The following is a 27,962-nucleotide window of genomic DNA, read 5'->3' as shown; positions in this document are numbered from 1 at the left end:
AACAAAATGGTACTTTGGGGGGGGGGGAATTGGTTTTGAGTTCAAATCTCAATCTATACAGTAAATTTTGAAGCAGAGTTAAAACAGGTGGAGGATGACAAAAACTCTGCTACCGCACAGGACGCAAGAACGACGAGATACAAAGTTTATTACAAGAAATTTGAGACAGTCTCCAGTATAGCAGAATAATCAGCATAAAGAGAAAGAACAGAAGCCTGTCTTGTTTTTGTTGTTGTTTTTACAGAAATGAAACTGGGCACTTCTGGTATTAAAGATAGGCTATATACACACACACAGTGGCAGAATAATGAAATGTTATGGCTTTTCCCTGTGTTTCTTCTTCCTCCCATTTGGTTACACACTCCTGACTGGGGAAGTAGATTGCCAAGTGCAGTTAAAGCACCAAAAGTACAGGTTAAGAAGCCCAATAAGTTGAGCTTAAGCCAAAGCAGCAACCAACCAAGGATTCCTTCACAAGGCTTTGCCTGGTAGCTGCTAGGCCAGCCACAAGTCTAAAACACACAATCCCATGTGTCATTAACGGCGCTGCACACGGACAACGCCTCAAGGCTGAGCATTTTAAGCAGAACTTCTACGAGACTCTCAGCTCAGTTGTTTTGACTATAGGACACATTTGAATCTGACCCGCCCCCCTACAGACACACACCCTGGCCCTTACCTCAGAGCACAAGGACATTGCACGTTTTTAAAAAGCAGCCCTAAATCAGGAGAGAAGGGTTCCTGCCACCACTTCTCTGGCCTGCAGCTCCCACCTCCCTATCCCTCTCCCCCACCCCCACCCCGCTGCTAAATCAGTGTCACACTGAAACCAGCCCTACTGCAGCCAGACCTTATGAGGGAACAGAAGCAAAGGCAAACCCCCCCCCACTTGCTCTGGGAAGGCCCTTTCCCTATTGCTCTTTGTCCGGGTAGTCCGATTCAGCTTGCCACGGTTTCACCTGCGAAACAGAATGGCAGGAATTGAAGGAGTGCAGTATCTGGGCAGCAAGGAGGAGACAGAGCAATCTGCAATCAACTAGAATTTTCCTCCCCATTCAGAAGTTCTGTGCATTGTCTTGCCAGAACTACAGCTCAAACTTCAAAGCATATGCACAGCCATGTCCTGGTTCTATGAGTCCAGAAAAATCATACAGAAAGTAAGGTACAATGGCACAGATCTCAACTTGCATTTTAAAAATGAGCAAACTATTGAACCTCATAGTTGCAAAGGTATGAATGAGTGCATGGGTCCAGTGTTGGAATGAGCACAGAAGCCAGATGATTGAAAGACAAGATAGATAGCTTCAGTGCCCCCTTCAAGACTTCAGAGGCAGAATATGTGGCTGCAGACTTTGATAGAAAAAGCTTTAACACACTAAAAGGGCGCTTTCATTCCTTTTTGCTTAAGAGAGGCACTCTTCACATTCACACAGCAAGGAATGCCTCTAAAATGGCACACAGCATTCAAAAATATAACATCTGAAACGAAGTGTGCTTTTTTCCTGCCCTACTTGTATGTGCATTTATGTAGAAACAAACAATTGATTTTAACTAAATTTGATCAACTAGGACTGCAACTAGGATATGTTGGGTCTTCTTCACTGATGTTGAATCTCTCCTCTCAGCCCCTATAGAAACCCCTAACTCTGCCAACTGGTCTCAGAACTGATGCAGACAGGACCAAGGAGAAGGACAACTAGGGAAGAGCTTGGATCCAAAGCTAACTCAATAGCCCAACACACTCCCAACCCTGGCAGAGATTTAGAGCCGCTCAGGAGCCGGCCTCCATCTCTCCCTCTGATTTCCCTCCCATAATTATCAATGGGAGGGAAATGGCAACAATTTTCTGCCCTGTTGATGAGAGGCCAACAGGGGCCTTTGGGATGAGGCAGTTGAAGTACCTCTGGTTTTTGCTTCCACCTTAGGAATGCAACCTATGATTTAATTGGGGTTGGGGTGACAGCCCTAAAAATGTATGTGCGTCAGCGCAGGAGTTTTGATTATTTGAACTCGCAGAGAACCATGAGCCTGAAGAGAGAACTGAAGCCCGCCACAGTTCTTACCTTGGCGTTGTTGTAATGGGAAGGGCTAGCGGGACTCCTGACACCTTCTCTTCTCAAGCTGTGGGAGCAAGAGGGGAGAGAGAAAGAGGTAAGGCAACATTTGCCATTGGAATCTAAATCTTCCTACACTTCAACATAGTAAGCAACTTTATTAAAAGGTTTCTAACATGACTTTCAAGACTCAACCCTCCCAGAGTAGTTCAAGATTTGTTTTAGGATTTTGTAACAAAGCAAAACTACAAATCTACCAAACAGTCCTTGAATTAATGGTCAAGAGCAGCACATCAATGAAGTGCAGAGTAGGCGTCGCTAGGCGCACGCTACTGGTTTGCAAACCTGTGTACAAATGACTGGGAATACGGGCCACTGAACTCGGTGGGACCCCCCCCCCTTTTTAGGCTACAAGCCTAACCCCAGTTACCGAGGAGTAAGCCCCATTTAATTCAGCAGGGCTTACTTCTGAGTAGGCGTCTTTAATAAGAACCAGCATCCTCTTCAAGAGATCACAGAGGAGCTGCTACTGCCTCCAGTCAAAAACCACCTGAGCAAAAGCCCCCACAAAGTATTTTCAGAGGAAGCCCAGGATGCTGCACAGAGGTTAGAGCACAGCTCCCCTCAAGACCAGTTAGTGAGGAACAGGAAGGACTCAAACACCACCACATCCACATGGTCCTGCCAATGGGAGGAGATTCACACCAGGAAGTTCTGTACTATAGAGAATTTGGTTCTGCCATTCACCTACAGGCAAGAAACAGATTTGTAGCTTGATAACAAGATAAACAGCCCCTTCCTCAAGCAACCAGCATCTACCTGGGCCGAGCTGGAACTGTGACAGGGAAGCTGGGCACATAGCCACTAGGAGAGACAGTGAAGGGACAGCGCCTGGTGGGGAGGGGGGCAGCTGCATGGTCACCCAGCACTCTTCCACGACCACCACCAATACCCAGCTCCTTGGGTTTGCCTCGTTCTGAAGGCCCAAGATTGCCGTCTCTTGTGTTGTTGGGAGGGGCCTGCTGAATGTGTCTGGCAGCCACCAAGTTGTTGCGGGAGGGATTCCCTCTGATGGGGTGGGGAGGCTTCTGCTGCCTGAACTCCTCAAGGTACTGAGGTGAGATTTCCCCTGAAGCAGGAAACAAAGAAAAGTGAGGAACTGCGCTGGAGAGAAATGGCCAGAGATATGGAGCAGGCTGGATCTGGCCCCAAGAGATGACCTGAACTAACTGCACAGGCTGGTTGATGTTAAAACTGCCCCAGGCACGACAGCCAACAAACAGTTCACCTTCGAAGAGGATGAACAGCAATACTGTCCAGCCACTCAGAATTTTATTTAGAAAGAATTATAAAGCACTTAATTGAAGAGTCATCTAGGTGGTGCGTAATTAAAAACAAAAACAAACTGTAGATAAAAACAGAGCTAAAATCCACAAAGCTTTTGAAAAACTTACACAAAACAATAAATTAAAACAGATTTTAAAAATCAGTAAAACTTTTAAAACAAATCTACGTAACAAAATCATATGTTTGGGTAGACTTGCTCAAATAAATGCTTTTAGCAGGCATCCAAAACAATACGGTGAGGGCACCTGCCTAATATCAATTAGGCAGGATGTTCCAAAGCGCAGGTGCTGCCACGCTATACAAGATCAACTCCTTGAAAATTTAATCCTCTGGGCTTTAATCCAAAGGGTTGCATGTCCCTTGGCTGCAAGTATAGAGATACACCAAGCGCCACAATAAGCAGGAATGGAAACAATCCTACATATTACTCTACCGCAATGCAATGAAATGGCAAGTCTCTGCAAATGAGGTGCAGAGATGCCCTTTGGCAAGCCCTTTGGCAAACACGAGTCGGATCATCCCCCATTTCCAAAACTGTGCTACTGTGGGCAGCAAAGCAGGATCTCCTCCTCTGCTCTCCTGAGCTCTTAACCTGAGAACCTGCTTGGCTTGCCAATGACAATACCTTGATGCCGGATCCGTCTTCTAGGCAGATCTGGCAAGCTTGTTCTCTCCAAGTTATCCACAGCCGGAGTCCTTTGCTGTGATGGGGCTCTTCCTATTGAGGGGGCAGTGGCTGGGCGCAGGTCACACTGGTCCTGGATCAATAAACCAAGCCAGTTATTTGGGGGCCCTTCCCAAAGGAGGAGTGAGTTGGCTTGCCTGCAGCGCACCGACCACAAGGGACAAACTCAAGGCAAGCTCTCTGTACCTGGTGGTGGAAGAGGATCTCTTCTTCCAGCTGGACGCCACAGAATTCACAAGGGAGCATGAGGCTGCTGGAGGAGTCGTGCTGCAGAGGAACGGTTTCCCTGCTGCCAGCAGACTGACTGCTCTGCAGCTGTTCCCAGAGATCCTGAAGACGCTCAGCCTGAGGGACAAAAGAGCTTCTCTTGCTGAAGGATGCCAAAGCGCTGACAGGACTGCAGCCAGTCTGTTATATAGAAAATGGAAGGGGGGGGGGGGACTTACATTAGTTTCCTTCTTCTAGAGATCCCCACAACACAAGGCAAGCAAGCGTATCAGACACAGCCAGCAAAGCTATAACAGGACAGGTGACTCCCAGGAACAGACACTGCTTTTCAGTTACTATCAGAAATACCTGCTTTTAAAGATGAGATTATACACACCCCTTTTGCTTCCAATCATAACAAGAGTTTGGTGTTTCAATTTTGCATCATCATCTACTAATCTAGATAATTTGGGGAGAAAGCCTCGCAGAATGCTTTTTTGAAAATCTCAGATTTGTTTCATGACAGTGTCTCTGAAAATGATAATTCAGACACTTCAGTTGACAACTAAAAACACAGTCATTATAATACAGTACTTTATATTTTGAAAAGAGGTTTGTATGACTGTTCTCCATGTGTTAGGACGCCTCTTGCGATATTGTTGCCAACATTTTCAACCCTATATGGTTGAGCGGAGGAAGGAGAGACTGCATCTCTTCCCCAAACCCACTGTAAGAAGGTTTAATCCTGCTGGGTGCTACTTTGCCAGTATGTTCCCTGCAGCCAGAAAACTGTACCCTTGGTGGACAACTGTTGGTATCCAAACATAGACCAAAATCTGGTCCTCAAGCTCAGGAACCATCGTGCCAAAATGGGCAAGAGTATCTTCAGAGTTGTTCAAATCAGGGCAGCTTGGAGTTCAGTCCACCAACTGGATTTAAAATGGTGTCCAACAGTATCCAAACACAAGACAAAAACTGGCTCCTCCATCTCGTGAACCTTTGCACCAATGCTATCACAAGAGGCACCTGAACACAAGGGGAACAGATAGACAAACCTCTTTCCAAACCAGATAGTAGATGACAGCTATAGCTTTGGCCCAGTTGTCATGAACTACCTAATTTTGCCTTCAGTGCACTGGGGAAGCCATAAGAAAGGACCACCTGCCCCATCTGCATATCTGCCAATTTCACCCTTCTAACAGCATGAAAAAAATATGTGATATATACAAAACCTGATGAAGGATTAGATCTTCCTCAGGGAACAGCTTCTCACAAAACTCACAAGGCAGCAGTGTTTCAGCTGCAAAGCAAGGAAGGACAAGGTTACCTAACTCATCTAGCTGCCACCTCTTTGGAATTTCTATCAGTCACACTCATATGCAAGGCACTGTACAAACACAACCTCTGTCAAACAACCGAGGAGGCAGGTGACTGTTCCTCCCATTTTATAAAGCCCACGGGCTGATAATGAGTTACCTTGAGTCAGCCAAGAATAGACCTCAGCCCAGCTCTACAGAGCTAAAGTCCAAATATTTAGCTACATTAGTAAATTAACCCTCTGGTGCAAAAAGTTTACTTCAGGGCACTTCAGTAAAAAAGAAGGAAGGATCAGAATGCTTAGAGCATTCTTCAGGTTGGGGGATTTCACAAGAGCCTTTGACAAACTCAAGCTCCCTCTGCTCAAGGTCAAGAAGTTCCATCTCATTCCAGAAAAAAAGTGATTCTCAGTACTTCTCCACTCATTCCACCCTCCACCCCCCACCCCCCATTACTTAAGGCCCTATTTTCATTATCTGTGCAGAAATCAAGAGATTTCTCACACAGTAATTTCCACAATGCTTAAGATTGGGCAAGTTGGTAAAAAAAAAAATCTTAAGTCCTACCAGCACCTCTACAAAATCCATTTTTAAATAATAAATAAATAAATAAATAAATAAATAAGCATGCAGGCAGGCATGCCATTTTTCAAGACAAGTCTGAGAGCAGTTTACAACCACATCAGCAGACAACAAATACTTTTTGGGGGGGAATGTTACATAAAAATATATATTACAAGCAGCACTAAAAGACAAAATTATGCCAACGAAACACAGGCAATCTCGCCTGTCCCTTCTGAGAACAGAGATACCCTCCTGCCCTCGGGTCCTCCCCTTCCAACCCTGGCAGCACCCCTCACAGAAGCCAAAGCCTTTACAACATTCTCCTAATGGTTTGGCCTGCAACCATTTCATGACATCACAGCATCTCAACCAATGACTCTGAGCAACAGCAAATGTTTACTTACCTTTGGGCCTGTTTAAAGCATTATTAGCAGGTGCCAGCAAACCCTGAGCGAAGATATCGGGGTCATCTGCGTCAACAAAGTCCTCGGCTGCTTTAGCTCTGGCGGGGCAGATATTTTTCCAGAGATCCCTCCGGATCTGTGTGCCACTGTGCTCATGAGAGCTGTTTTCCTGCTGCAAGCTAAGAGCCAGCAGGTAATCCAGGTTGCAATCTGGCTCTCCACCGAAAGGCATGGGGGCTGTCAGCTTTTCCAAGTGGACTTCATGGGACAAAATATAACCAAATGTTAGAAACAAAGGCAGACCACTATCATGATCGTTGTCTGACCTTCCATTTGTAAAAAGAAGATCAGCACAACATACCCAAAGATGGGCTTACATTTTGCAGAACATGCAAAAAGGTTGCTGGAAACTGTATTTCAAAAAAGCAAGGCAGAAAAGGAGAGCCAATACCCCCTGAAGACAGGTGATTTGAGCATCTGCAATACACCAATTGTGCTGCCACCAGTCGGGGGGGGGGGGGCACCTTAGGCCTGGGGGACATATGCAGCCCTCCAAGCCTCCCTAGCTCATCCTCTGGATTCTCCCTACACACCACATCCCCTCTGCACTCTCCTGGAGTCATCCCTGGCTGGAATGTGTACTTGAACTATGATGAAGCTACCCAACAGTCTCTCTGCCCCAGAGGGCTGAAGTCATTACACCTCGGAACTGCCAGCATGGCCAACTTTTCTCCCTCCTAGCTGCCAGGAAACAGCAGCAGGATCTTCCAGCAAGTAATAAAAATGACTGCTGGTTGAATTTAAACAGTCCCAAGATCCATCCACAGCTGCCCATGTAAACATAGCCAGAGAGGATAACATTTAGGACACAGCATGAAAGCTTGGGAAGGGTTTTTGCCACTGGGAAGAGGGGCACAAAAAGGTTAGATTCAATTAACCGAGAATGCACTCAAGAACACTAATGTGTGAGGGAGGGAGGGGGCACATTGTAAAATGCCAAGTATTCTTTTTAAAAGTGATAATTTGCTGCCGTTACCTTGATCCTGATCCGGCTGCGACACAGCAACGTTCCTTCTGTTGCGCTCACTGGGCAGCTGGTCACCCGAGAGACAGTTATAAAGCCTACTTTCAGGAAACCGGCTCAACCTTGGCAGGGATCGTGCAGAGTTGTCTTGATGGAGGACATTCCTGACTGTCTGAACGCTATGCAAAACTGGTTCGGAGTTCAAGCAGGGCCGGGCTTGGCTGACTCTTGCTTCCTCCGCCTCCCTCTTGCAGTCCTCAGGGTGCTCCTTCAGATCTCGGAGCAGAATGTTGCGGCTGCACCTGCTACATCGCTCAGTTCGAGCGCCACAGTAGTCCTCATGGTCCTGGAGTTTGTTGAATGCAAGCTCGATATCACAGTGCTGGCAGGCCACGGGGCGCAAGGGACACTCTGCAGCCTATGGTTAAGACAGCAAGGAAATTGTGCATAAGGTCGTCGTCTGAGCAACCTCTTTGCATTTGTCTGGCCATCAGTCTCAGCCAGCACAGGTCGAAGGAACAAGCATGGAGTTTTAACATCCTGAAGAGGAGCTCGCCTGCACAATTAGGATGGTGTAAAGGTGTAAAGGATGGTGTAAAGGAGCAAAAGGGATGTGGGTGGTGCTGTGGGTTAAACCACAGAGCCTAGGACTTGCCGATCAGAAGGTCAGCAGTTCGAATGGGGTGAGCTCCCGTTGCTCGGTCCCTGCTCCTGCCAACCTAGCAGTTCAAAAGCATGTCAAAGTGCAAGTAGATAAATAGGTACTGCTCCAGCAGGAAGGTAAACGGTGTTTCCGTGCACTGCTCTGGTTCGCTAGAAGTGGCTTAGTCATGCTGGCCACATGACCCAGAAGCTGTACGCCGGCTCCCTCAGCCAATAAAGCGAGATGAGCGCCGCAACCCCAGAGTCGGTCACGACTGGTCCTAATGGTCAGGGGTCCCTTTACCTTTAAAGGAGCTGCATTTGCTGTTGTGAATACCAGCATCAGTTTATCAAGGGCACTGAATCAGACTTGCAAGGGGCCAGTGACCATTAGGGTGAACACATGGCAAAATAAATCCCAAGAGCGAGCTGCAATCTCACTCCTTGGCTGTAGCGCGCCACACCAGTGTAGTCACACAATCCACAACACATGGCTGCTTTGCAACCTCCGTTTTAGAAATGGATTTTTAATATCGAGTTAGATGTGGCCAGTGCTTTTTTCTGGGGGGATGCAGGGGTACACATACCCCTAAACATTTTGTGAATCTTTGTACTTTTGTCCATTTACTGTATTTATTTTTCCCAATTGGAGCTATAAAATGGTGATTTTCTTGAGTCAAAATGAGAATACCCCTAAACATTTTTTTTTAGAAAAAAAGCACTAGGTGGGGCCATAGTGCAGGCTGGTAAAAATGCCAACCCAGAGAAGCAGCCCTTAATAGGCACATAAGAAGCTCCATTATACCAGCAGCTAGCCCTGAAGCCCATCTCTGGGCCCCTCTCCTCTGTAGGGAAGAGCCTGGGTCCTGCACTATGCCACCAACTCTCTTTCTGTTTACGAAAAGCTCCCCTGCTTGTGACTGTTGCCCTCCACAAAGAACCATGTGCAAGTGCCCTAAAAAAAAAAATCTTAATAGCCTGAAGGCTCACATACATAATCCACTCCTTGCAGTTTTTGTTAGTCCCACCCTGCATCATCAGGTAAAGACGAGTCAATGATATGCTTACTGACCACATGCTCCTGCAAAAGACCACTGTCCATCTTCATGCTGCACTTACAGACAACCTGAGATTGAAAAACAAACAGACACACAAACCAGCATGTGACTAAACCTGCCTACCAGAGAGAAGCCGTTGCATAAAGGGGGGAAGGGGCTGCTTGTCACCTGTGTGTGCTCCAGCTCCAGGTGACTCCTCATTTCTGATTTTGGGAAAGACTCCTTGCAGATATGACATACCCCTATGTTTCGACTGCAATGGATCTCATGGATGGTGAAGTTTGCCAAGGGAATGTCTTTTTTGCTGGAAACAAAACAGGCAAGGTGCAAAAGATAACAGGGGCTTGCGGTTTAGAACACTGATTTGGAGTAGAGCTGCTGGGTGAGGAAGGTGCAAAAGAAATGATTTTTTAAAAGAAAGTGAACCCAAGCAAACCCTGCAAGGTCAACCAGTATTACTTCATATTGCCATCTGCGTGGCACTGAAGCTGCAGCCACAGTCCAGAGCAAGCATATGGCAGTAAGGGATTTTGCAGTCCTCAGTTCAGTCTTTTGGGCACTATTCAGTTCATTCCCCCTTTCATGGACCAGCAGGGATGTTCTCTCAGGAGACAAAGCTCACATCTCCAGAGAGTGAAGGAGAGAAAAGCCACAATTACACACCAGCTCCTGAGTCAGCTGCACTAATCCCATCGTCCACCATAACCAGTCTCTCCGCCGCCCCCGCCCCCGCCCGCATCAGTACTCACACAACCATAAGCCAGGATTTCTGGCTTCTGGTGGTTTACCATGAGGGAGCAGCATGTGTATGTATACTGTACAATCACTCCAGTTAGTGCAAGTATGAAAATAAGAAAGCCACGATTTGTTGTTATTTCCAAACCAGGGATCAATTTGTTTCTCCCTAGCCAGCTACAATCCATAAACCAATATGAATATTTGCTTAAGATGGGCTAGCAATTGTGGCTTGTTGAGGAGAAACAAACAATGACCCCAGACTGGGACACAATATTTCTTAAATTATTTTTCCTGCTGAAAATTTTCCATTTCACATGTTCATTAGCAGCAGTGAATGGATGCCAATTGCAAATAAATATTAAGCAAGGATGACAACTTCCAAGTTCTTAGCTTTGTTTACTAATACAAGTAAAGTAAACATGATAAATTAGAGCAATGGTTCTGGAACAGAGCTAATCAGCCAACCCAATTGCATACACCCAATTGCATACACACAGTTACTGAGTTGGCAGTTATTGAAACAAACAAGTTTCCTTTCTTACCAATTGTTGCAGAGTTGGGTTTCACTTTCCTGTTCCACCACGGCAGCCATCGCCCTGCTGTTCAAGGAACTAAGGAGGGGAGAAAAAAGGGCACTCTCTTTTTGTTTCCCAAGCATGCTTACTCATTCCCTTCCTACTCAGAATCCCTTTCATAGAGAGCTCCCCTAGTGCTTATCAGCAGGATCCCCTCTTGTCCCAAGAGTTTAAGCAGCAGTCAAACAGCCCTTTTGACAGCATAATTGCCCTCAAACCAATTTCATCTCATTGAAGCCCACGAGCTTAAAGGAAACACAGACAAGCTGTGAGTCTCATCACTGCTTGCCAATTTGTGCTTTCACACAGAGTTGGAAGGAAAGCAGCAACATTTCTTTTTTTAGAAATAGCACAAACATTGACAAAGCCATCGTTCTTTTCCATAGACTCAACATAGTCCTGCATGGACCATTGTCCCTGAACCTTCTAGAACTCTATGAGGTGCATGAGGAATTCTCTCACTTTCCCCTCAGCTAGGTCTCCTTCTCCATGCCTAGCCTTGTGTTTATGCTGAAGGATGAGGAGACTGTGTCATATGGCACTCTGTCCTCTTTTGTGAAATGTGAAGCACAAGATGCTTCCAGAAGTAGCATGCATTTCCAAATACACCAATTTGAAAGGAAACCCTAAGGCAGCTTACCTGAGACGAGCTGACTAAAAAGAGCAGTACAGAACTCGAGTGAAGGCAACTGATCAGATCCTCAGTGACTAAAAGAAAAGGGTAGGGAAAAGTAAAATGTACTTTTGTGACACTTTCCTGTACATTTTAAAAGAAATTCTTGGGAATGCAAATATTTTAAGTTAGGAGACTACAACAGACCCACCCTCAACCAGGAACCATAATCCCCATACCTACTTTCAAACCATTGTGAAAAGAGAGGGGATGTGTGCTCAAGGGCTAAATATGCTCAGGATCTTTGGTAGGTGTGCATTATTCACCCCATGCAGCTCTTCTGCCAGAGAGGATGACCAAATGTGAACCCTCTCTCACAGACCCAACTTCCTCCCCAAATACATCATCTCCTGTTTAGCCATTAGCTGTCACAGGGCAGAAATCTGGCACCATCACCACCCTGTACTTACAAGAGTTGGAGGTGAGAAACCTGGGCATCATGTTTGTTTCTTTGGTGGCAAGTAGTAGTAGTAGTAGTAGTAGTAGTAGTAATAGGTAAAGGTAAAGGTACCCCCTGCCCGTACGGGCCAGTCGTGTCCGACTCTAGGGTTGTGCGCCCATCTCACTTAAGAGGCCGGGGGCCAGCGCTGTCCGGAGACACTTCCGGGTCACGTGGCCAGCGTGACGAAGCTGCTCTGGCGAGCCAGCACCAGCGCAGCACACGGAAACGCCGTTTACCTTCCCGCTATAAAGCGGTACCTATTTATCTACTTGCACTTAGGAGTGCTTTCGAACTGCTAGGTGGGCAGGAGCTGGGACCGAAAGACGGGAGCTCATCCCGCCGTGGGGATTCAAACCGCCGACCATGCGATCGGCAAGCCCTAGGCGCTGAGGTTTTACCCACAGCGCCACCCGTGTCCCTTCAGTAGTAATAATAATAATATTATTAGCCTACTGCCTTGTTGTACAACACACTGAGTGCTATATAAACGCTTAATATTTTTCATTACAGCAACACTTTACAGCAGTTAAGAGTGCTTTGCACATACTATATAGTTACAGGAGAACCTTTTCTTATCTTTTAACAACATATGGGATGCTGCCTTCCACAGTTTAATGCCCCAATCCTACACATGCTTACTAGAGAGCAACTCCCTCTGAATACAATGGGACTTCCTTCTTAGTAAACATGCCTAAGATTGTTCAGCGACAGGTACCTAACAGAAATAAAGCTTTTAAATAAAATTAACAAAGAATACACACCCAATTTGTGTGTGGTGAGGGGAGAAATATGAGGAACAGAAAACAATTTTTAGAAAAATCACACACAGAGTGTAGTTATCAAAACTCCCCTGCCCTAGAAAAGGGCTTCTCCCCATCGCCCCTTCTAGATTAGTTTGGGGGTGGGGAAGGCAACCTTAGACTCACCCAAGTTGAAAGCAGGGTAGGGTGGACATCCCCACTCCCAACATGTGCATCCCAACTCTTTTTTTTTTCTCCAAAAAGGAGTCCCCATACACAATCCCAGCCTCAGCCAAGAAGAGCCTTATATCAGTCACTTCCTCTCAACCTAGCCTACCCCACGGGGTTGTTCCGAGCATAAAGAGAACATAACCATATCTGCCTCTGAGCGGAATATAACTGAGACAAACAAAAGCAACACTACACGGGTGTCAAACCAAGAAGAGGGCGAGCCGGGGCCAGATCCCTACCTAGGGACAAGCAGCGCACTCAGCAGCCTCTGGCGGGTAAGCAACCCCATCATAGCCTAGCGTTCCCTCCTCATACAGAGGTCATATTTTTAATTTTATTATGTTGTAGTAATGGGTCGAAAACACTCTCCCCGGTTATTAGGGGCTGGAGCAAAGACTCCACCCGCTTTTTAGCCGGAGCTTGTAGCTTTCCTATGCGCAGTTGCTTTGCCAACCGGTGCTCCAATAAACAGCCTCTTGTTCTGGGCCTTCAAGGGAGAGAGAGAGAGGGGCTGTCATGCACTAAGTAGGAAAAAGAAGAGAGACCTTGCGAGGGTCAAAGGGGGCGACCCTAAAGAAGGGTCAGGAGGATGAGGGTGATTACAGATACCTATTGTATTCATAACCCGCCTTTTTCTCCAAGGAAATTAAAAATGGTTGGGGGTTTTTTTGGGGGGGAGGGGAGGCAGAGGGATGTCCTCAAATAATGAAGGGCGGTATATTAATTTATATTAATATCTATGAAGGACGGTATGTTAATGTAATAAATGAATAGAATAAAATAATCATAGGACAATGCAGAATATTAAAATTATTGCATAAAGTTTATACACCGCCTGACGGAAAGAGCTTTGCGGAAAGAACAAAATAATGGGGTTGCAGTAAAAAAAAACAACAACAACCCACAATTAAAAATATTATTAAAATGATATGAATATGTATAATAGCAATAGCATGGCCCGCCCTTCGCCCTTACGGTGAAAACGTTAGAGAACAAAACTGACAGGGAGTTTGAAGCGACTCCCAACCGGAGCATTAAGAGGGTCCTAAAACCGAACAAGCACCGGCGCCCCTCCCCACATTTCCATTTCCAGCCCCGGAGGGACGCAGATACCCACCAAATGCTTCCCTCACGGGCTTCGTCCGCTCCTTCCACTTCTCCGCCTCAACCCGTTTCCCTCACAAAACGCAGGCAGGATCCCGAAGCCGCCTCAGCGCTTCCTAACCCGCCCTCCGAATCCTAATTGGACGGCGGCTCCTCGCCGGTTGGCCTGCTCCGAGCTCTTATTGGCCGGCGGACCTGCCAAACGGACCCGCTTCATCCTACCGCTCTTCCGATTGGCCCCCAAGGGTGCTCGTTTAATCGCGTGGAGCGGGGAAGCGGGTGTCCCGCCTCCCAGCTCTTCTTCGCTTTGCTCCTCCCCCCTCCCCACCCTCAGTCGCCGCTCTCGGCTTCGGCAGGGTGACGTCACAGCGCGCGCCGTGCCCCTTTCCTCTCGCCCTGAGTCCTGATTGGCCGGCGGCAGGGAGAGTCGCGGGAGGGGAACCCGGAGGGGAATCCCGAGGCGCTGGAGCGCAGATACCGCCTCTCCCCGCGGAGCAGCGCCCTTTCGCAGGCAGGCTTGGAAATCGCACTCTTCGAGCAGAGCAGAATGCGGAGAAGCCGCGTGTCGGGAAGATGGTTTGCGCCTCTTCCCCTTGATTTCCTACCTGGGGAAGTGAAAGCATCTGCTCCTGTTCCTGGTTCCAGCTGCCTCTGCCCTTGACCGGGTTATTCTTCTCGTTCCCACTCCCGTTCTGCTCCCGGCAGGCGCTTGATTGGCCGCTGCAAGAACAGGGCGCTGGACTGGACCAAACAGTCTGCTCAGACCAAACAAGGCTCTTGCGGGCTTTTCGTTTGGGCTGACTAATATGTGGTTTTTTTAGAAGACACAGCCTGTCTTCGCATGCAGGGAAAATCCCTAATTGACTCACTGAGGGTTTGTGAAACATCAGCTGCGTCACTTGGTTTAGTAGGCCAGTTGAAGCCGTTTCCAAGGGTGTGGATGCTGTCATAGAGTCAGAATTAGAGAGCTGGCCTGGAAGGCACCCAAGGGTCATCTAGTCCAACCCCCTGCAATGCAGGAATCTCAAAAGGCTGTTTCCCCTCCAATTGGAAACCATACTGGACTCTGCTTAGCTTTGCAAATGTGCTAGCAGATTTATTGCTGCAACACTAGCATGCTGACAGCTTCTACTGGTGAGAGCTGAGTTCAGAATGGACAAACTACCCCAAAAGGAGCAGGATGTGTACCCCACCAGAGGCAATACCCCTCTCTTAATACAATGCACAATGTTGTTGTTCTTCTGGTTGTTGTTTAGTCATTTAGTGTGTGTCTGACTGTTTATGACCCCATGGACCAGAGCACACCAGGCACTCCTGTCTTCCACTGCCTCCCACAGTTCGGTCAAACTCATGTTGCTCAACATGAGAACACTGTCCAACCACCTCATCCCCTTCTCTTTGTGCCCTCCATCTTTCCCAGCATCAGGGTCTTTTCCAGGGAGTCTTCTCTTCTCATGAGATGGCCAAAGTATTGGAGCCTTAGCTTCAGGATCTGTCCTTCCAGTGAGCACTCAGGCCTGATTTCCTTCAGAATGGATAGGTTTGATCTTCTTGCAGTCCACGGGACTCTCAAAAGTTTCCTCCAGCACCATAATTCAAAAGCATCAATTCTTCGGCGATCAGCCTTCTTTATGGTCCAGCTCTCACTTCCAGACATCACTACTGGGAAAACCATGACTTTAACTATACGGACCTTTGTCAGCAAGGTGATGTCTCTGCTTTTTAAGATGCTGTCTAGGTTTGTCATTGCTTTTCTTCCAAGAAGCATGTGTCTTTTAATTTCGTGACTGGTCTCTGGTTCCTCTGCCACTTTGAAATCCACCTTGCACTTCTGGGAGTTCTCGATCCACATACTGCTTAAGCCTGCCTTGTAGAATTTTAAGCATAACCTTGATAGCACGTGAAATGAGTGCAATTGTGTGGTAGTTGGAGTATTCTTTGGCACTGCCCTTCTTTAGGATTGGGATGTAGACTGATCTTCTCCAATCCTCTGGCCACTGCTGATTTTCCAAACTTGCTGGCATATTGAGTGTAGCACCTTAACAGCATTATCTTTTAAAAAATTTTAATAGTTCAGCTAGAATGTCATCACTTCCACTGGCCTTGTTATTAGCAGTGCTTTCTAAGGCCTGTCTGACTTCACTCTCCAGGATGTCTGGCTCAAGGTCAGCAACCAACCTTCCTGGGGTGTACGAGACATCCATCTCTTACTGGTATAATTCCTTTGTGTATTCTTGTCACCTCTTCTTGATGTCCTCTGCTTCTGTTCGATCCTTACCACTTTTGTCCTTTGGTAATCTTTGTACGAAATGTTCCTTTCATATCTCCAATTTTCTTGAACAGATGTCTGGTTTTTCCCATTCTATTGTTTTCCTCTATTTCAAAGCAATACCCTCCCACAGTTTAAAAGGCCATAGATTGTTTAATTAGCCCAAGGCCTGGGGCAAAAGGAATGTTTTTTGCCTGGCACCCAAAGATATGTAACAAAGGCGTCAGGTGAACATCCCTTCTACAAATTGTAATGGACTGTGCTAGGTACAGTACTGTATACATTTTAATAGCATTTTTATTGCTGATATTGTACTTTATTATTTTACAACTTGAATTCCATAGAAAGCAAAGCTTAAAGAATGAGATAGAAAGCAAAAACAAGAACTATACCAGTTCTGGTAACTGTACCAGAAATGGAAACTATGAAGCTAACAGTAACAAGTACAATTATTTTCTGCTTTTGAACCACAGAGTCCAGGGGAAAGCGCGAACGCAGTCCCCCACTACCACAAATTATGCAGTCGAGTTTCCCGCATTTGGGGAAATCGCAGGGGTCAGCACACCCGAAGTGCAATGGATGAGCCTCACCCTGGGAAAACCACCTTTGTGATCATGGTATCTCCCCTGCCAGGTAAGTATGAATTGAAATGGCAAGCGTGCTTCCTGGCCCTCATTCTCTCTGCTGTTAAGGATACAGCGACCTCCATTCTGCAGTTCCAGTAAGCTCAGTCCTGTAAAGCAGCTGTGCTACCAGGGCCCCATTGGACAGTCTAGTGTTTTGGGGTGCCCTGTAACCCCCAGTCTGCACCCTGGCTGTTTCTCCCACAATGCTGTAGGGCATGCATATTTGCATACGTGATTGCATCTCTCAGTTGCCTCCTCCACAGGCCGGGCGTTCCTACCGCTGAGTGTCCATGAGGTGGAGCTAAGGCATCTCTTTCTGCTCACATCCTAGAGAAAGCGCTCTGTCCCTATATCCACCCACGTTGCTATCACTGTGAAACAGGATTGGCTTTGCTTTCTACAGTGTGAGTGAGGAACCTGTGTCTATTCTGATGCTGCTGGGCTTATGTTTCCATCATCCCTGGTGGCTGGGGCTGATGGTAGTTGAAGTTCAACAGCGCTGGAAGGGACACGGGTTGCTCATCCCTAGGATACAATCATTTGGTGCATGCAATTTTTGGGACATTGCTGGATTTGTTGCACCTTAGGGCTTTATGATGGGGAGGGGACGTCTGACTTTAATTTCCCTTCTGACAGCTCAATTTCCGACTTTAACTTTTGCCACTGAATTCTTTATGACAGAGCAGAGAAGTAACGAAGAGCTGCCGCCAAGAGCTTCTCATTCCCTGTTCAATCACCCACCCTCATTACAAAAACCACCGGTGGGAGATCCAACACCAGACAGGCCACTCACCTTCCATGCCTTTTTGGTGGATGTGCAGATGTTCTGAAGGGCCTTAGAGGAATAGCATACAGGATAAGGTCAAAGCAACTGGCACTTGAACTCATCCATCCTGCTATTTAATGATGTTTCCCAAATCACTGCCTTCCCAATCTGGGTTTTCTCATACCCTCTCCTTTTTGGAAGATCCCTGGTATGAGAAAATGCTAGCATAATTCAAAGTGCTGTTTCAACCTATTAAGTGCAAAACAGTTTGGGACCAAGCTACCCATTTCTGCCGTATAATCATTTACCGTATTTTTCGCTCCATAGGACGCACTTTTTCCCCTCCAAAAATGAAAGGGAAATCTGTGTGCGTCCTATGGTGCGAATGCAGGCTTTCGCTGAAGCCTGGAGAGCGAGAGGCATCGGTGATCACCGACCCCTCTCGCTCTCCAGGCTTCAGGAAGCTATCCGCAAGCCTTGCAAGCCCAGCGGGAGTTCCCGCGGGCTCACAAGGCTTGCGGGCAGCAGCCTGCAGCCCCAGCGAGTGTCCGCAAGCCTTGCGCGCCTGGCGGGAGGTCCCGCCGAGCACGCAAGGCTTGGGGCAGCAGCCTGTTGCCTGAAGCACAGGGAGCCCTCCGGAGGGCTCCCCGTACTTGGGCGAGTGTCTGCAAGCCTTGCGCGCCCGGCAGGAGTTCCCGTCGGGCCGCGAGGCTTGGGGCGGCAGCCTGTTGCCCGAAGCACAGGGAGCCCTCCGGAGGGCTCCCCGTACTTGGGCGAGTGTCTGCAAGCCTTGCGCGCCCGGCAGCAGTTCCCGTCGGGCCGCGAGGCTTGGGGCGGCAGCCTGTTGCCCGAAGCACAGGGAGCCCTCCGGAGGGCTCCCCGTACTTCGGGCGAGTGCCTGCAAGCCTTGCGCGCCTGGCGGTAGGTCCCGCCAGGCGCGCGAGGCTTGGGGCGGCAGCCTGCCGCCCGAAGCACGCGGTGCCTTCCGGAGGGCTCCCCGTGCTTCGGGCGAGTGTCTGCAAGCCTTGCGCGCCCTGCAGGAGCTCCCGTCGGGCGCGCGAGGCTTGGGGCAGCAGCCTGCGAAGGAGAGGCGCTGCGCAGAGAGAGAGAAGGCGCAGCGCCCCTTCAGCAACGCGCCTGTCCAGCAAAGCCGGAGGAGGAACAGAAGGGTCTCCTTCTGTTCCTTCTCCAGCTTCGCTGAAGGGCGCTGCCCCTTCTCCCTCTCTGCACAGCACCTCTCCTGTGAAAGAGAGGCGATGCGCAGAGAGAGAGAGAAGGCGCAGCGCCCTTTGAGCAACGCGCTTGTCCAGCGAAGCCGGAGGAGGAACAGAAGGGTCTCCTTCTGTTCCTTCTCCAGGTTCGCTGAAGGACGATGCCCCTTCTCCCTCTCTGCGCAGCACCTCTCCTGTGAAGGAGGGGCGCTGGGCAGAGAGAGAGAAGGCGCAGTGCCCCTTCAGTGACGCATCTGTCCTGGCTTCTGCTTTAGCCCTGCGCAGCCTCTTTGGGCAGGGGGAGCCTTTATCCCGCTGCCCTGAAGAAGCTTGGTGCGGTTACCCCAGAAGCCAGAACAGCCACACGGTATCCCAGAAGCCAGATCCCTCTTGCTGTTCTGGCTTCTGGGGTTCAGAATATTTTTTTTCTTGTTTTCTGCCTCCCAAAATTAGGTGCGCCCTATCGTCCGGTGCGCCCTATGGTGCGAAAAATACGGTATTTAGTGTTCTTTTTTATTTTGTAAACTACTACATGATCTTCATGTGAAGGGGTTGTTTTTATATAAATAAATAAATAAATAAATAAATAAATGAATGCTGGTTTGGTTGTCCTCATTGCATTGCCACAGGAATGAGCTGCAGCAAGTGCAAGGCTCTTGTGTTCCCCTCTTCTGCCAATATAGCTTCAAGAAGGTGACCAGAATCTTTCACTTCTATTTTTGGTTATCAATGAAATGACATACACAATGTGAAGAAAATGGAAAGACGGCATGGGGGAAGAGGCTTCCTACCCTCTTTCATAATACAAGAACCAGAGGTGGAAGAACTAAATGGTGGAAGGAATAGCACAGACAAAACGAAGCATTCATTGGCACATAGTTGCACTATAGAATTAGCAACCAATACAAGCCTGGATGGCTTTAACTTGGGGTTTGACAAATTCATAGAAAGCTGTCAATGGCTACTAGTCCATATGGCCAAGGTCCATATCAGAGGCAATATGCGTCCGCATTGTGAAATTAACTCGCCCCAGCAATATAGCAACTACTAACGGGCATGTTTGCATCGCCTGCTAAAAATGTTTCTCCTTGCTCAGGTGCTCCCAGACCATTGGCACCCGTTTCCAGCTGACACTCATGCTGTAATGTTGGTGCTTTATTCTTTTCCTCTAAACCACCTTGGTTTTAGAAATGCTTTTAATTTAATAAATAACCATTAGGGATTTCCCTTTGACTCAAGCTGAAGAAAAAAGCAATAAGCTACAGCAGGAAATTTCAGCTGTAATTTAATACCCAACTGCTGCTGATTAAGCACCACATGGTAGTAGGACTGCATCTAGCAGTAAAGCACAGGTGCTAACAATGCACCCTCAGTTTTCATTCTGTGCAAGATGCAAACTGAGACCCAAGATCCAGTGGTGTAAGAGGAGGGGTTAAACAGCCCCTTAGAAATCCCAGCTCAGACACAAAGCCAGCCCCCCACAATACTTAAGGGTGTGCATGCAATACCATGTACTGAGGCTCTACTGCGTTCCCACCATAGAATCATAGAACTGGAAGGGATCCTGAGGGTCTATTCCAACCCCCTGCAATGCAGGAATCTCAACTAAAGCATCCGAGAGAGATGGCCACCCAACCTCTGCTTAAAAACCTCCAAGGAAGGAAAGTCCAGCATCTCTCGTGGAAGTCTGTTCCAGTCAAACAGCTCTTATGGCCAGAAAGTTATTACAGTACTTATGTTGCTTGCTTCATCTTCCATGTGATAGCCTGTAAAATATTTGAAGATGGCTATCACACCTCTCAGTCTCCTCTTTTCCAGATTAAGCATACCCAATGCCCTCAACCATTCCTCATATGGTCTGCAGACCCTTGATCATCTTGGTTGCTCTCCTCTGCACATGTTCCAGCTTGTCAATATCCTTCTTCAATTGTGGTGCCCAGAACTGGACAGAGGACTCCAGGCAGGGTCTGACCAAGGTGGTATAGAGCAGGACTTTTATTTCCCTTGATCGGGACACTATTCTTCTGTTGTCTTTGAGAAACACCACTGGTGTCTGAAGCCATAATCTGGTGTTTGATGCTAGCTACAACCCATGTTTCATGTAGTTTCTTGAGAAATACTGCTGATTGATGAGTTTACTCTCCAACCAGCTTCTATCCAATTCAAACTCATATGCTGGGGTTAAGCTGAAGTGTGTACATTTGAGACAGCTGTAACACACGCACAGATAATTGTGCATGCGCAGACAGCAGCTTTATTGAATAGAGTTTGGGGAGATGCTGCAAGTGCAGCAAACCAATCAGGTAATGGGGTGCACAGGAACATGAAACACATCTTGAAACATAGTGGGAGGTTGACAACCACCTCCTTGTTTTTTAAGCTACACTCTTACATCACAGTGCCATTGTAAGGGTCTACATATGCTACCCTGAGATCATTGGCGGGAAGAAAATCTGACTGAAAGGCCAAGAAAGGAAAACATGGCTTGAAACAGTTATCACCACCATAGGAGTGGTGGTGCCATCCCTGTGGAACGCCCTCCCATCAGATGTCAAAGAGAACAACAACTACCAGACTTTTAGAAGACATCTGAAGGCAGCCCTGTTTAGGGAAGCTTTTAATGTTTGATATATTACAGTATATTAATATTTTTCTGGAAGCTACCCAGAGTGGCTGGGGAAGCCCAGCCAGATGGGCGGGGGGGCGTTGCCATTCAAATGGTGTTAACCGCATCTTGTGATTGATTACCTGCCCCTCCCCCAATATTTTATTCAAGTTGGCCCCCTTGATAACCACTATCTTAACAATCCTCAAAACCACCCTGAAGAATCCCAGTACAGTAGGGTATGATTATCATCCTGTAATAGCTGTGAATGAGAGACAACTCCTCCAGGTGTTTGTTTAGTCACAAAGCCCCATGGGTGACCCTGACAATTCACATGGCTGTTGCAAGGATAAGAGTGGGGGGGATACACACATCCCCTTGGGTTTCCCAGCTGAAGGAGGTTGGTGAGTAGAATGTGATAGATAAACCAACCAGCATTCGAAACTCCCATTGTTCTAGGCAATCGTTTTGTGATAAGGAATTTCATTAGTTTCTGAGCTCTGGGCGCAGTGCTGGGCCTAAGATTTCAGATTAAAACTGCAGAATGGAAGGAAAGGAGGACCTTTATACTGCCTCCTTCCTTCCAGCTACTCTCTGAAGATTGGAGAAGGGGACGCTCTTAAGAATATTGCGGGGGGCGGGCAGGGGAATGATAGCTTTGTTTTTTTGCAGTCTTCAGAGGAGGACTAGACCATGTGAAAAGTGAACATAAGGTTTCAGCTGCATTTCATTCATTCTCAGCTTTGTATTCTTGTTACAAAAAAAAAGTGTGCCTAGGCACTCCATTGCAGCGCCCATAACCTAGGTTTAAAGTGCCATTTAGCTCCTAGCTTCCTATCTCAAGTTTCTAACACAGAAACCAACACAGAATGCTCGCCGCCTGGGTCAACAGAACCAAATAACTTTCTGCCATTGCTGCAACAACCGCGCCTGGCGAGCTGTTCCTTCGTCAAAGGGTTGCAGGGAAGGCTAAGAGGGGGCTGCTACTGCCTCCTCTTTGCCTGCCTCACGCTTGGGTTCAAATCCACTCTCAGCTCCCTGAGAGGCCTACCTCCAGTGCTGGATTTATGTATAAGCTAAACAAGCCAAAAAAAAATTAAGGGGAAAAAACTGCATGTACATTTCCAAAATATAAGATAAAAAACAAATAAAATAAAACCTACAAACAGCAACAGTGTTTTGTATTGTGTATGATGATAATAATAATAATAATAATAATAATAATAATAATAATTTTTTATTTATACCCCGCCCTCCCCAGCCAAGGCCGGGCTCAGAGCGGCTTACAAGCAATAATAAAAACAAGATGAATGATTACAACTTAAAAACAAAAATAAAATACAACATTAAAATAATGGAACATTAAAATATTAAAATGTAGCCTCATCGCAGGAGAAGGAAAAGAAAGAAAGAGGAGGGAAAAAGAGAGAGAGAGAGAGAGAGAGAGAGAGGGAGGGAATCAAATTGGCTCCAAGCCAAAGGCCAGGCGGAACAACTCTGTCTTACAGGCCCTGCGGAAAGAAATCCGATCCTGCAGGGCCCTGGTCTCATGAGGCAGAGCGTTCCACCAAGCCGGAGCCAGAGTTGAAAAGGCCCTGGCTTTGGTTGAAGCCAATCTAACTTCTTTAGGGCCTGGGACCACTAGGGTGTTATTATTTATGGACCTTGAGGCTCTCCGTGGGGCATACCAGGAGAGGCGGTCCTGTAGGTACGAGGGTCCTAGGCCGTGAAGGGCTTTAAAGGTCAAAAGCAGCACCTTAAATCTGACCCTATACTCCACCGGGAGCCAGTGCAGCTTGAAAAGCACTGGGTGAATATGCTCCCATGGCAGAGACCCCGTGAGGAGCCTCGCTGCAGCATTCTGCACCCGCTGGAGTTTCTGGGACAGCTTCAAGGGCAGCCCCGCATGATGTAAGTAATGGGCCCTGCCTGCTGGCCTGCTCCCCAAAATATCATTGGTTTGCTCATTTCTATGTACAGTACAGTGGTAACTCGGTTCTCAAACTTAATCCGTTCTGGAAGTCTGTTCCAAAACCAAAGTGTTCCAAAACCAAGGCGCGCTTTCCGATAGAAAGTTATTGCCAAATGCCAATGTGTTTGCATTATTAAGTTTGCTTTGAATAAAAAAAACTCATTTTAAGTTACAGCTTAATAATTATTTCACTATTAATATACTTATTCTTAATTGTATTTCAGTTCAACAATTACGTTGATAAAATACATGTTTTGTTATGTGCAAATGGCTTGACATACCTATTAGATCCATAAATTACCATATAGCATATATTCAACAACCAAAAAAACAGCGACAATTTGTTGTTGGCAAAGGACAGCTGGACATAATGAAGGGCCCCATTACTTTGAGTAGCTTAGGGCCTCATCAAACCTAAATCCGGCCCTGCCTACCTCGCCCGGCTGCTTGTGAGGGGCCAGGAAGACACCCGCCCCCTCAATACAGCCCACCTCACAGGGTCGTTGTGAGGAGAGTGGCCCCTAAACGAGGCCCTTCAAGGCAACCACGATGCCAATGACGCGGCTCGCTGAGGGGAGCTCGCTTACCCGCCTCACAGGCTGAGGCGGCGGCGGCGGCAGCGCCTCAAGGCCCACGAGGGAGGCCGGCGGGGCAGCGAGGACGCCCGCTAAGCGCCGCCTCCTCGCCGGTCTTGGCCCCCTCGGAGCGCCTCGCCTCAGCCTCAGCCCGGCCCCTTTCCCCCACACGGGCCCGCCCAGGCCGGGCCGGCTGGCTGGCTGTGGCGGCGGCGGCGGCGGCTGCGCGCTGCGGTTCTGCGCTCTCATCATGGCGGCGGCGCGGGGCCATGTGCAGGACCCCAACGACCGGCGCCTCCGGCCCATTTACGGTACCGACGCCGCGGGCGTGGGGGGTTCCCCTCCCCCCCTCTTCTCCCTCCCCCTCCCCTCCCCTTTCCCTAGCGCGCGCGCGGCCCCGTCCTAAGCGCGGGGCCGCGCGTGCCCTTTCTCCCTCAGCCGAGGCCGCCCCCCCGCCAAAAGACGTTCCTACCCTTCGCCGCCCCCTCATCCCGAACCACCGTCCCCCCCCACATACTTGACCCTTCCCGCCTTTTTCACCTTCTCCCCTCAGAGACCCTAGTTTGAGGTGGGGGGCCGGGGGGAAAAGAGCCTAAACAGGCGGCTGCCTCCCCCCCAAAAATCGTTCTTATTGTGGTACGGGGCAGGGGGGGGAAGGTTAAGCAGGGACGCCCCCCAATGTCCATCGTTGTTGTGGTATTGGGGGGTGGGAAGGAACGCTGTCCCCTCGTGTTCACCTCGTGTTGTGGCATTTCGGGGGCGCGTTCATCAGGCACCCCCATGTTTGGGCTTCTGTGTGGTATTGTGGGCTCAAGCAGGGACCTCCATGTTTGTCATTGTGGTGGGATTTGGCGGGTGGGTGCCTCGTGTTCATTTTTAGTGTGGCATTTGCAGGGGGGGGGGAAGAAGAGGCTGAGCAGAACGCCCCCTCCTCATATTTGTCCTGGCCTTCGTGTGGATTGTAGCGGAAGGAGCTGCCAAGTTCATTACAAACCCTGGGAGAGGAAGAAAAGGGAGATTTTGGGGTCTTACACACGTGGTCAGAAGTTCGTCATATCCTGACCATTCAGGAGATGGTGGGTTTGGGACCCTCTTCCCCCCTACTCTCTATTCTGGACTCAGAGGGGTCGCAGGCCATGGTCTAAAAACATTTATTAATACAGTATATATCATTAGCAGATAGTCTGGGGCTTCATACATTCATGCTTTTAAAAAGACAGGTGGAGCTGTGGGTGAACAAGGGGGTTTCAGCACTGCACAATTCCGTATTATAGAACTCATGGAGCCAAGATGGAGAAGCAGGAGCTTATGGACCTGTTTTTCCTAACAGTAGATTTGCAAGGCTGGACTGAGCAGGGGGTGAGGATTGCATGACGTTCATGCGACCAGTTGCCACAAACTTCATATCCTCCTTAAACCAGAGGAGGGAGATATGAATTGTAAAGTCTTGCCTGCTTGTGTGGCTTACTTAATGTGGCTCGGTGGTGGTGGTAGCAATGGCTTTGTTGTTGCTGTTAATTTAGAGGAGTGTGTGATGCTGGCATCTTTAATCTCATTGAGTAGTACTGTATGGGTGTAGCAGCTCTTTTTGTTTCCTTTGCAAAACTTTAGAGCAGGGGTGGCCAACTCCCAAGAGACAGCGATTCACCCCCTTTTTGGGGGTTCAGGTCAAAGTTGTTGAGCTTTTTTTATGCGAGCCTCCTTTAGAGTACAGTGGTACCTCAGGTTAAGTATTTAATTCGTTCCGGAGGTCCGTTCTTAACCTGAAACTGTTCTTAACCTGAAGCACCACTTTAGCTAATGGGGGCTCCTGCTGCTGAGCTGCCAAAGCACGATTTCTGTTCTCATCCTCAAGCAAAGTTCTTAACCCAAGGTAATATTTCTGGGTTACTGGAGTCTGTAACCTGAAGCGTATGTAACCCGAGGTACCACTGTATTGGACCAGATGACACTTCCAAGCCCCCTCTGTATTGTCTTTGATGTAGTAGTGAGAAACAATCTGAAAAAGGGCATCACTGTCCAACCCTCACCAGTGCCCTGCTACAATCCATTAAAGGTTTGATATGTCTGGATTACAAGTCTGCAAGAATAATTTCTTGATCAGGATAACTCCACGTCATATTTAAGCAGCATTTCAAATGCAAGCCTCTCTTTTGCTGTGTCTAAAACTTGATCCAGCTTTTACAGGCAGTGAGTGACCTTTTTAGGTGCGTCTGAGATGTGCATGACCACACTTATCGCGCCGAACCCAGACGTGACCCGAAAACGTTGCAAAAGGGGGAAGAGCGGGATGTTTGCAGGCTTTCCCAATGGTGTTTCGAATATACACAATTTAACTTAAACGTGCCTTGGAACGTAACCCCTGTGTAAATTGGGAGTCCCCTGCAATTACATATGTTATATTCCTATGAAATCTATTGCTACTTATGCTGAATGGAACTTTTACATTATCTGCAACTCTCAATAAGGCAGGTGAAAACACTTGGAGAACAGTTGGAAATTAGTCAGGCGCCAGAAAGCTCCACATTAGTCTTAGTCCATTGTTAATACCATTTCCAGTGTGTGTTTCTCCTTGCCCTGAGACAAATGAATAGTTGTAAGAGCAAGATACAGTCAAGCAGTGCAGTTCATATCGTAGAATTGTAGTGTTGGAGGGGATTCCAAGGGTCATTTAGTCCAACTCCCTGGTCAATAGGCATTCCGTTGCGGCAACTGCAACCTAGATTCACAGTGCCATTTGGCGCCTAGTTTATATACCCAAGTTTCTAACAGTGTATGGAGAACCTTCACTTTCGTTAGGCAGTGACCACATTAATTTGGTCACCCCCTACTCCCCCATTATAAACTTAAAAAGTTGGTTGTCTGGGTAGGATCCTACTGCTTAAGGAAGCTACTTTGTAATACTGTATTCCATTTTTTTTGTTAACTGCTGAGTTAAATATGCATTCTCTTTGTCAAAAGCTGACCACCTTTGTAGTGCTTCAGGATAATATTTTAGTTTCCTGTTAATTATGTTGCTTTGAATGTGTACTTTATATTTGACTTCCTTCAGTAATGTTTTATTCTGGATTGTTTTATTTGGTGTTTTAATGTAGGTTGTAAACTGCTTTGAGATAGTTTTCTTAATATACAATAGTATAAAAATGAAATGAATAATAATTTTAAAACATGTGTTGGATGCGGTTCCTTTTCAACCTGTCTTAGGAATATTGGCGAGGAGCTCAGGTTGCTTAGTTGTACATGGTACTTGGCAAATGCTGGAAAAGGAAGATAAAATGCTGTACTTGGTTTGAGAGTTTTTTAAATGTTTAGCACTGAAGAAAGTTAAGGCAAAGAAGAAGCAGTTCTTAACTTGCCAATATGAAATGCTAGTAAAGAGGCTTTAGAAGAACTGCTTTGGGGCAGAATGGTGCAAACTTCATGGTTTAAGATGTGACTATAGAGACAAAAATGTCCATGACATTTCTGCACTTTGAATGAATTCAATGGAATGGTGTGTAGCCAAAAGGTTCTATTAGTACCAGGTATGAACCTAATTCTGCTTGGTTTTAAAACTGAAGAGCTACCTCTGCCTTTCAAAAGAGAAATTCCTTCAGCTTGTGCAAATCTGTTTCAAAGATGTGGACTGAAGTTCTGCATGTTCAGTTCTTTTGAGTGTGTGCATATGCATGAAGTTGTGCATCAGTATAGGATGTGTTTTTGAGTTGGAGCCTAGATCAGTTATGATGGGAAATTAAGTTTGAAAACTAGGTTTGAAAACTAAGAAGGAGAGGTAGTTCTTTTATTTCTTAAATGACCTATTTTTAGTATCTAGATTTTCCATAAGTAGTTTCTGGTAATACTCCTTAAAAAAACAAGTCATGTACAAAAATATATATTTTGACAAGCAACAATCTGCATTGTATTTAGACCTTATAAAGGCCTACTGAGCTTATTAGAAGCGTTGATAAGTATTTAATTTATTTGTTATTACATTTAAATCCCACCCTTCCTCCAAGGAGCTCAAGGCAATATACATGGTTCTGCTCCCCATTGTACCCTTACAGCAACCCTGTGAGCAGTATTCAAAATTTGCCAGGTGCTGGGTGTGTTTTGTTACTGGTGCTGGTCTGATTGCGACTGCGTGGAGGTTTC

General features: G+C 47.3%; 2 protein-coding genes and 1 long non-coding RNA gene across 8 annotated transcripts in view; 2 read left to right on the top strand and 1 right to left on the bottom strand.

The window, feature by feature from the left end:
- Positions 1 to 131: 131 nt before the first annotated feature.
- Positions 132 to 14,572, bottom strand: TRAFD1 (TRAF-type zinc finger domain containing 1). 2 transcript variants are annotated; one of them, XM_083750227.1, is made up of 13 exons: positions 14,410 to 14,572; positions 11,255 to 11,322; positions 10,582 to 10,650; positions 9,470 to 9,605; positions 9,316 to 9,369; positions 7,614 to 8,019; positions 6,578 to 6,835; positions 5,526 to 5,593; positions 4,273 to 4,494; positions 4,027 to 4,159; positions 2,874 to 3,183; positions 2,064 to 2,121; positions 132 to 959 (listed from the first exon to the last, which is right to left on the bottom strand). In XM_083750227.1, the coding sequence occupies exons 3-13, from the start codon at positions 10,629 to 10,631 to the stop codon at positions 912 to 914; spliced, it is 1,743 nt and encodes a 580-aa protein (XP_083606353.1). In that variant the 5' UTR covers positions 10,632 to 10,650; positions 11,255 to 11,322; positions 14,410 to 14,572; the 3' UTR covers positions 132 to 911. The 2 variants fall into 2 exon arrangements, with proteins under 2 accessions (XP_083606353.1, XP_083606352.1); XM_083750226.1 differs by having other exon boundaries at positions 13,818 to 14,569.
- Positions 8,033 to 8,951, top strand: LOC310849752. Its single transcript, XR_014567056.1, has 2 exons — positions 8,033 to 8,181; positions 8,556 to 8,951. It is a non-coding gene; the product is annotated as an uncharacterized lncRNA (long non-coding RNA).
- Positions 14,573 to 23,787: 9,215 nt separating the features above from the next.
- The window catches only part of NAA25 (N-alpha-acetyltransferase 25, NatB auxiliary subunit), a 38,762-nt gene continuing 34,587 nt past the window's right edge, over positions 23,788 to 27,962 (top strand). For 2 of the 5 annotated variants that reach the window (XR_014567014.1, XM_083750167.1), the window contains exon 1: positions 23,788 to 24,139. Coding sequence is in view for 2 of the 5 variants with exons in the window: in XM_083750167.1 (XP_083606293.1) it covers positions 24,079 to 24,139 (61 nt within the window). In the remaining 3 variants the exon portion in view is untranslated. Of the gene's footprint in view, positions 24,140 to 24,232; positions 24,429 to 27,962 lie in introns of those variants that run through there. The other 3 variants (XM_083750168.1, XM_083750171.1, XM_083750170.1) reach the window with 3 other exon arrangements.

This window comes from Podarcis gaigeae (assembly GCF_964106915.1).
Source record: "Podarcis gaigeae genome assembly, chromosome: 8".
Lineage (NCBI taxonomy): Eukaryota > Metazoa > Chordata > Lepidosauria > Squamata > Lacertidae > Podarcis > Podarcis gaigeae.
The sequence above is the reverse complement of the archived record's forward strand: the minus strand, read 5'-3'. Positions and strand labels throughout refer to the sequence as shown.

Coding starts and splice junctions, on each gene's coding strand:
- TRAFD1 (XM_083750227.1), bottom strand. CDS start 10,631: ATGGCTGCCGTGGTGGAACAGGAAAGTGAAACCCAACTCTGCAACAAT. Junction 4,495..5,525: donor AAGATCTAATCCTTCATCAG/GTTTTGTATATA, acceptor TCTATATAACAG/ACTGGCTGCAGTCCTGTCAG. Junction 3,184..4,026: donor AAGACGGATCCGGCATCAAG/GTATTGTCATTG, acceptor TTCCTGCTTCAG/GGGAAATCTCACCTCAGTAC.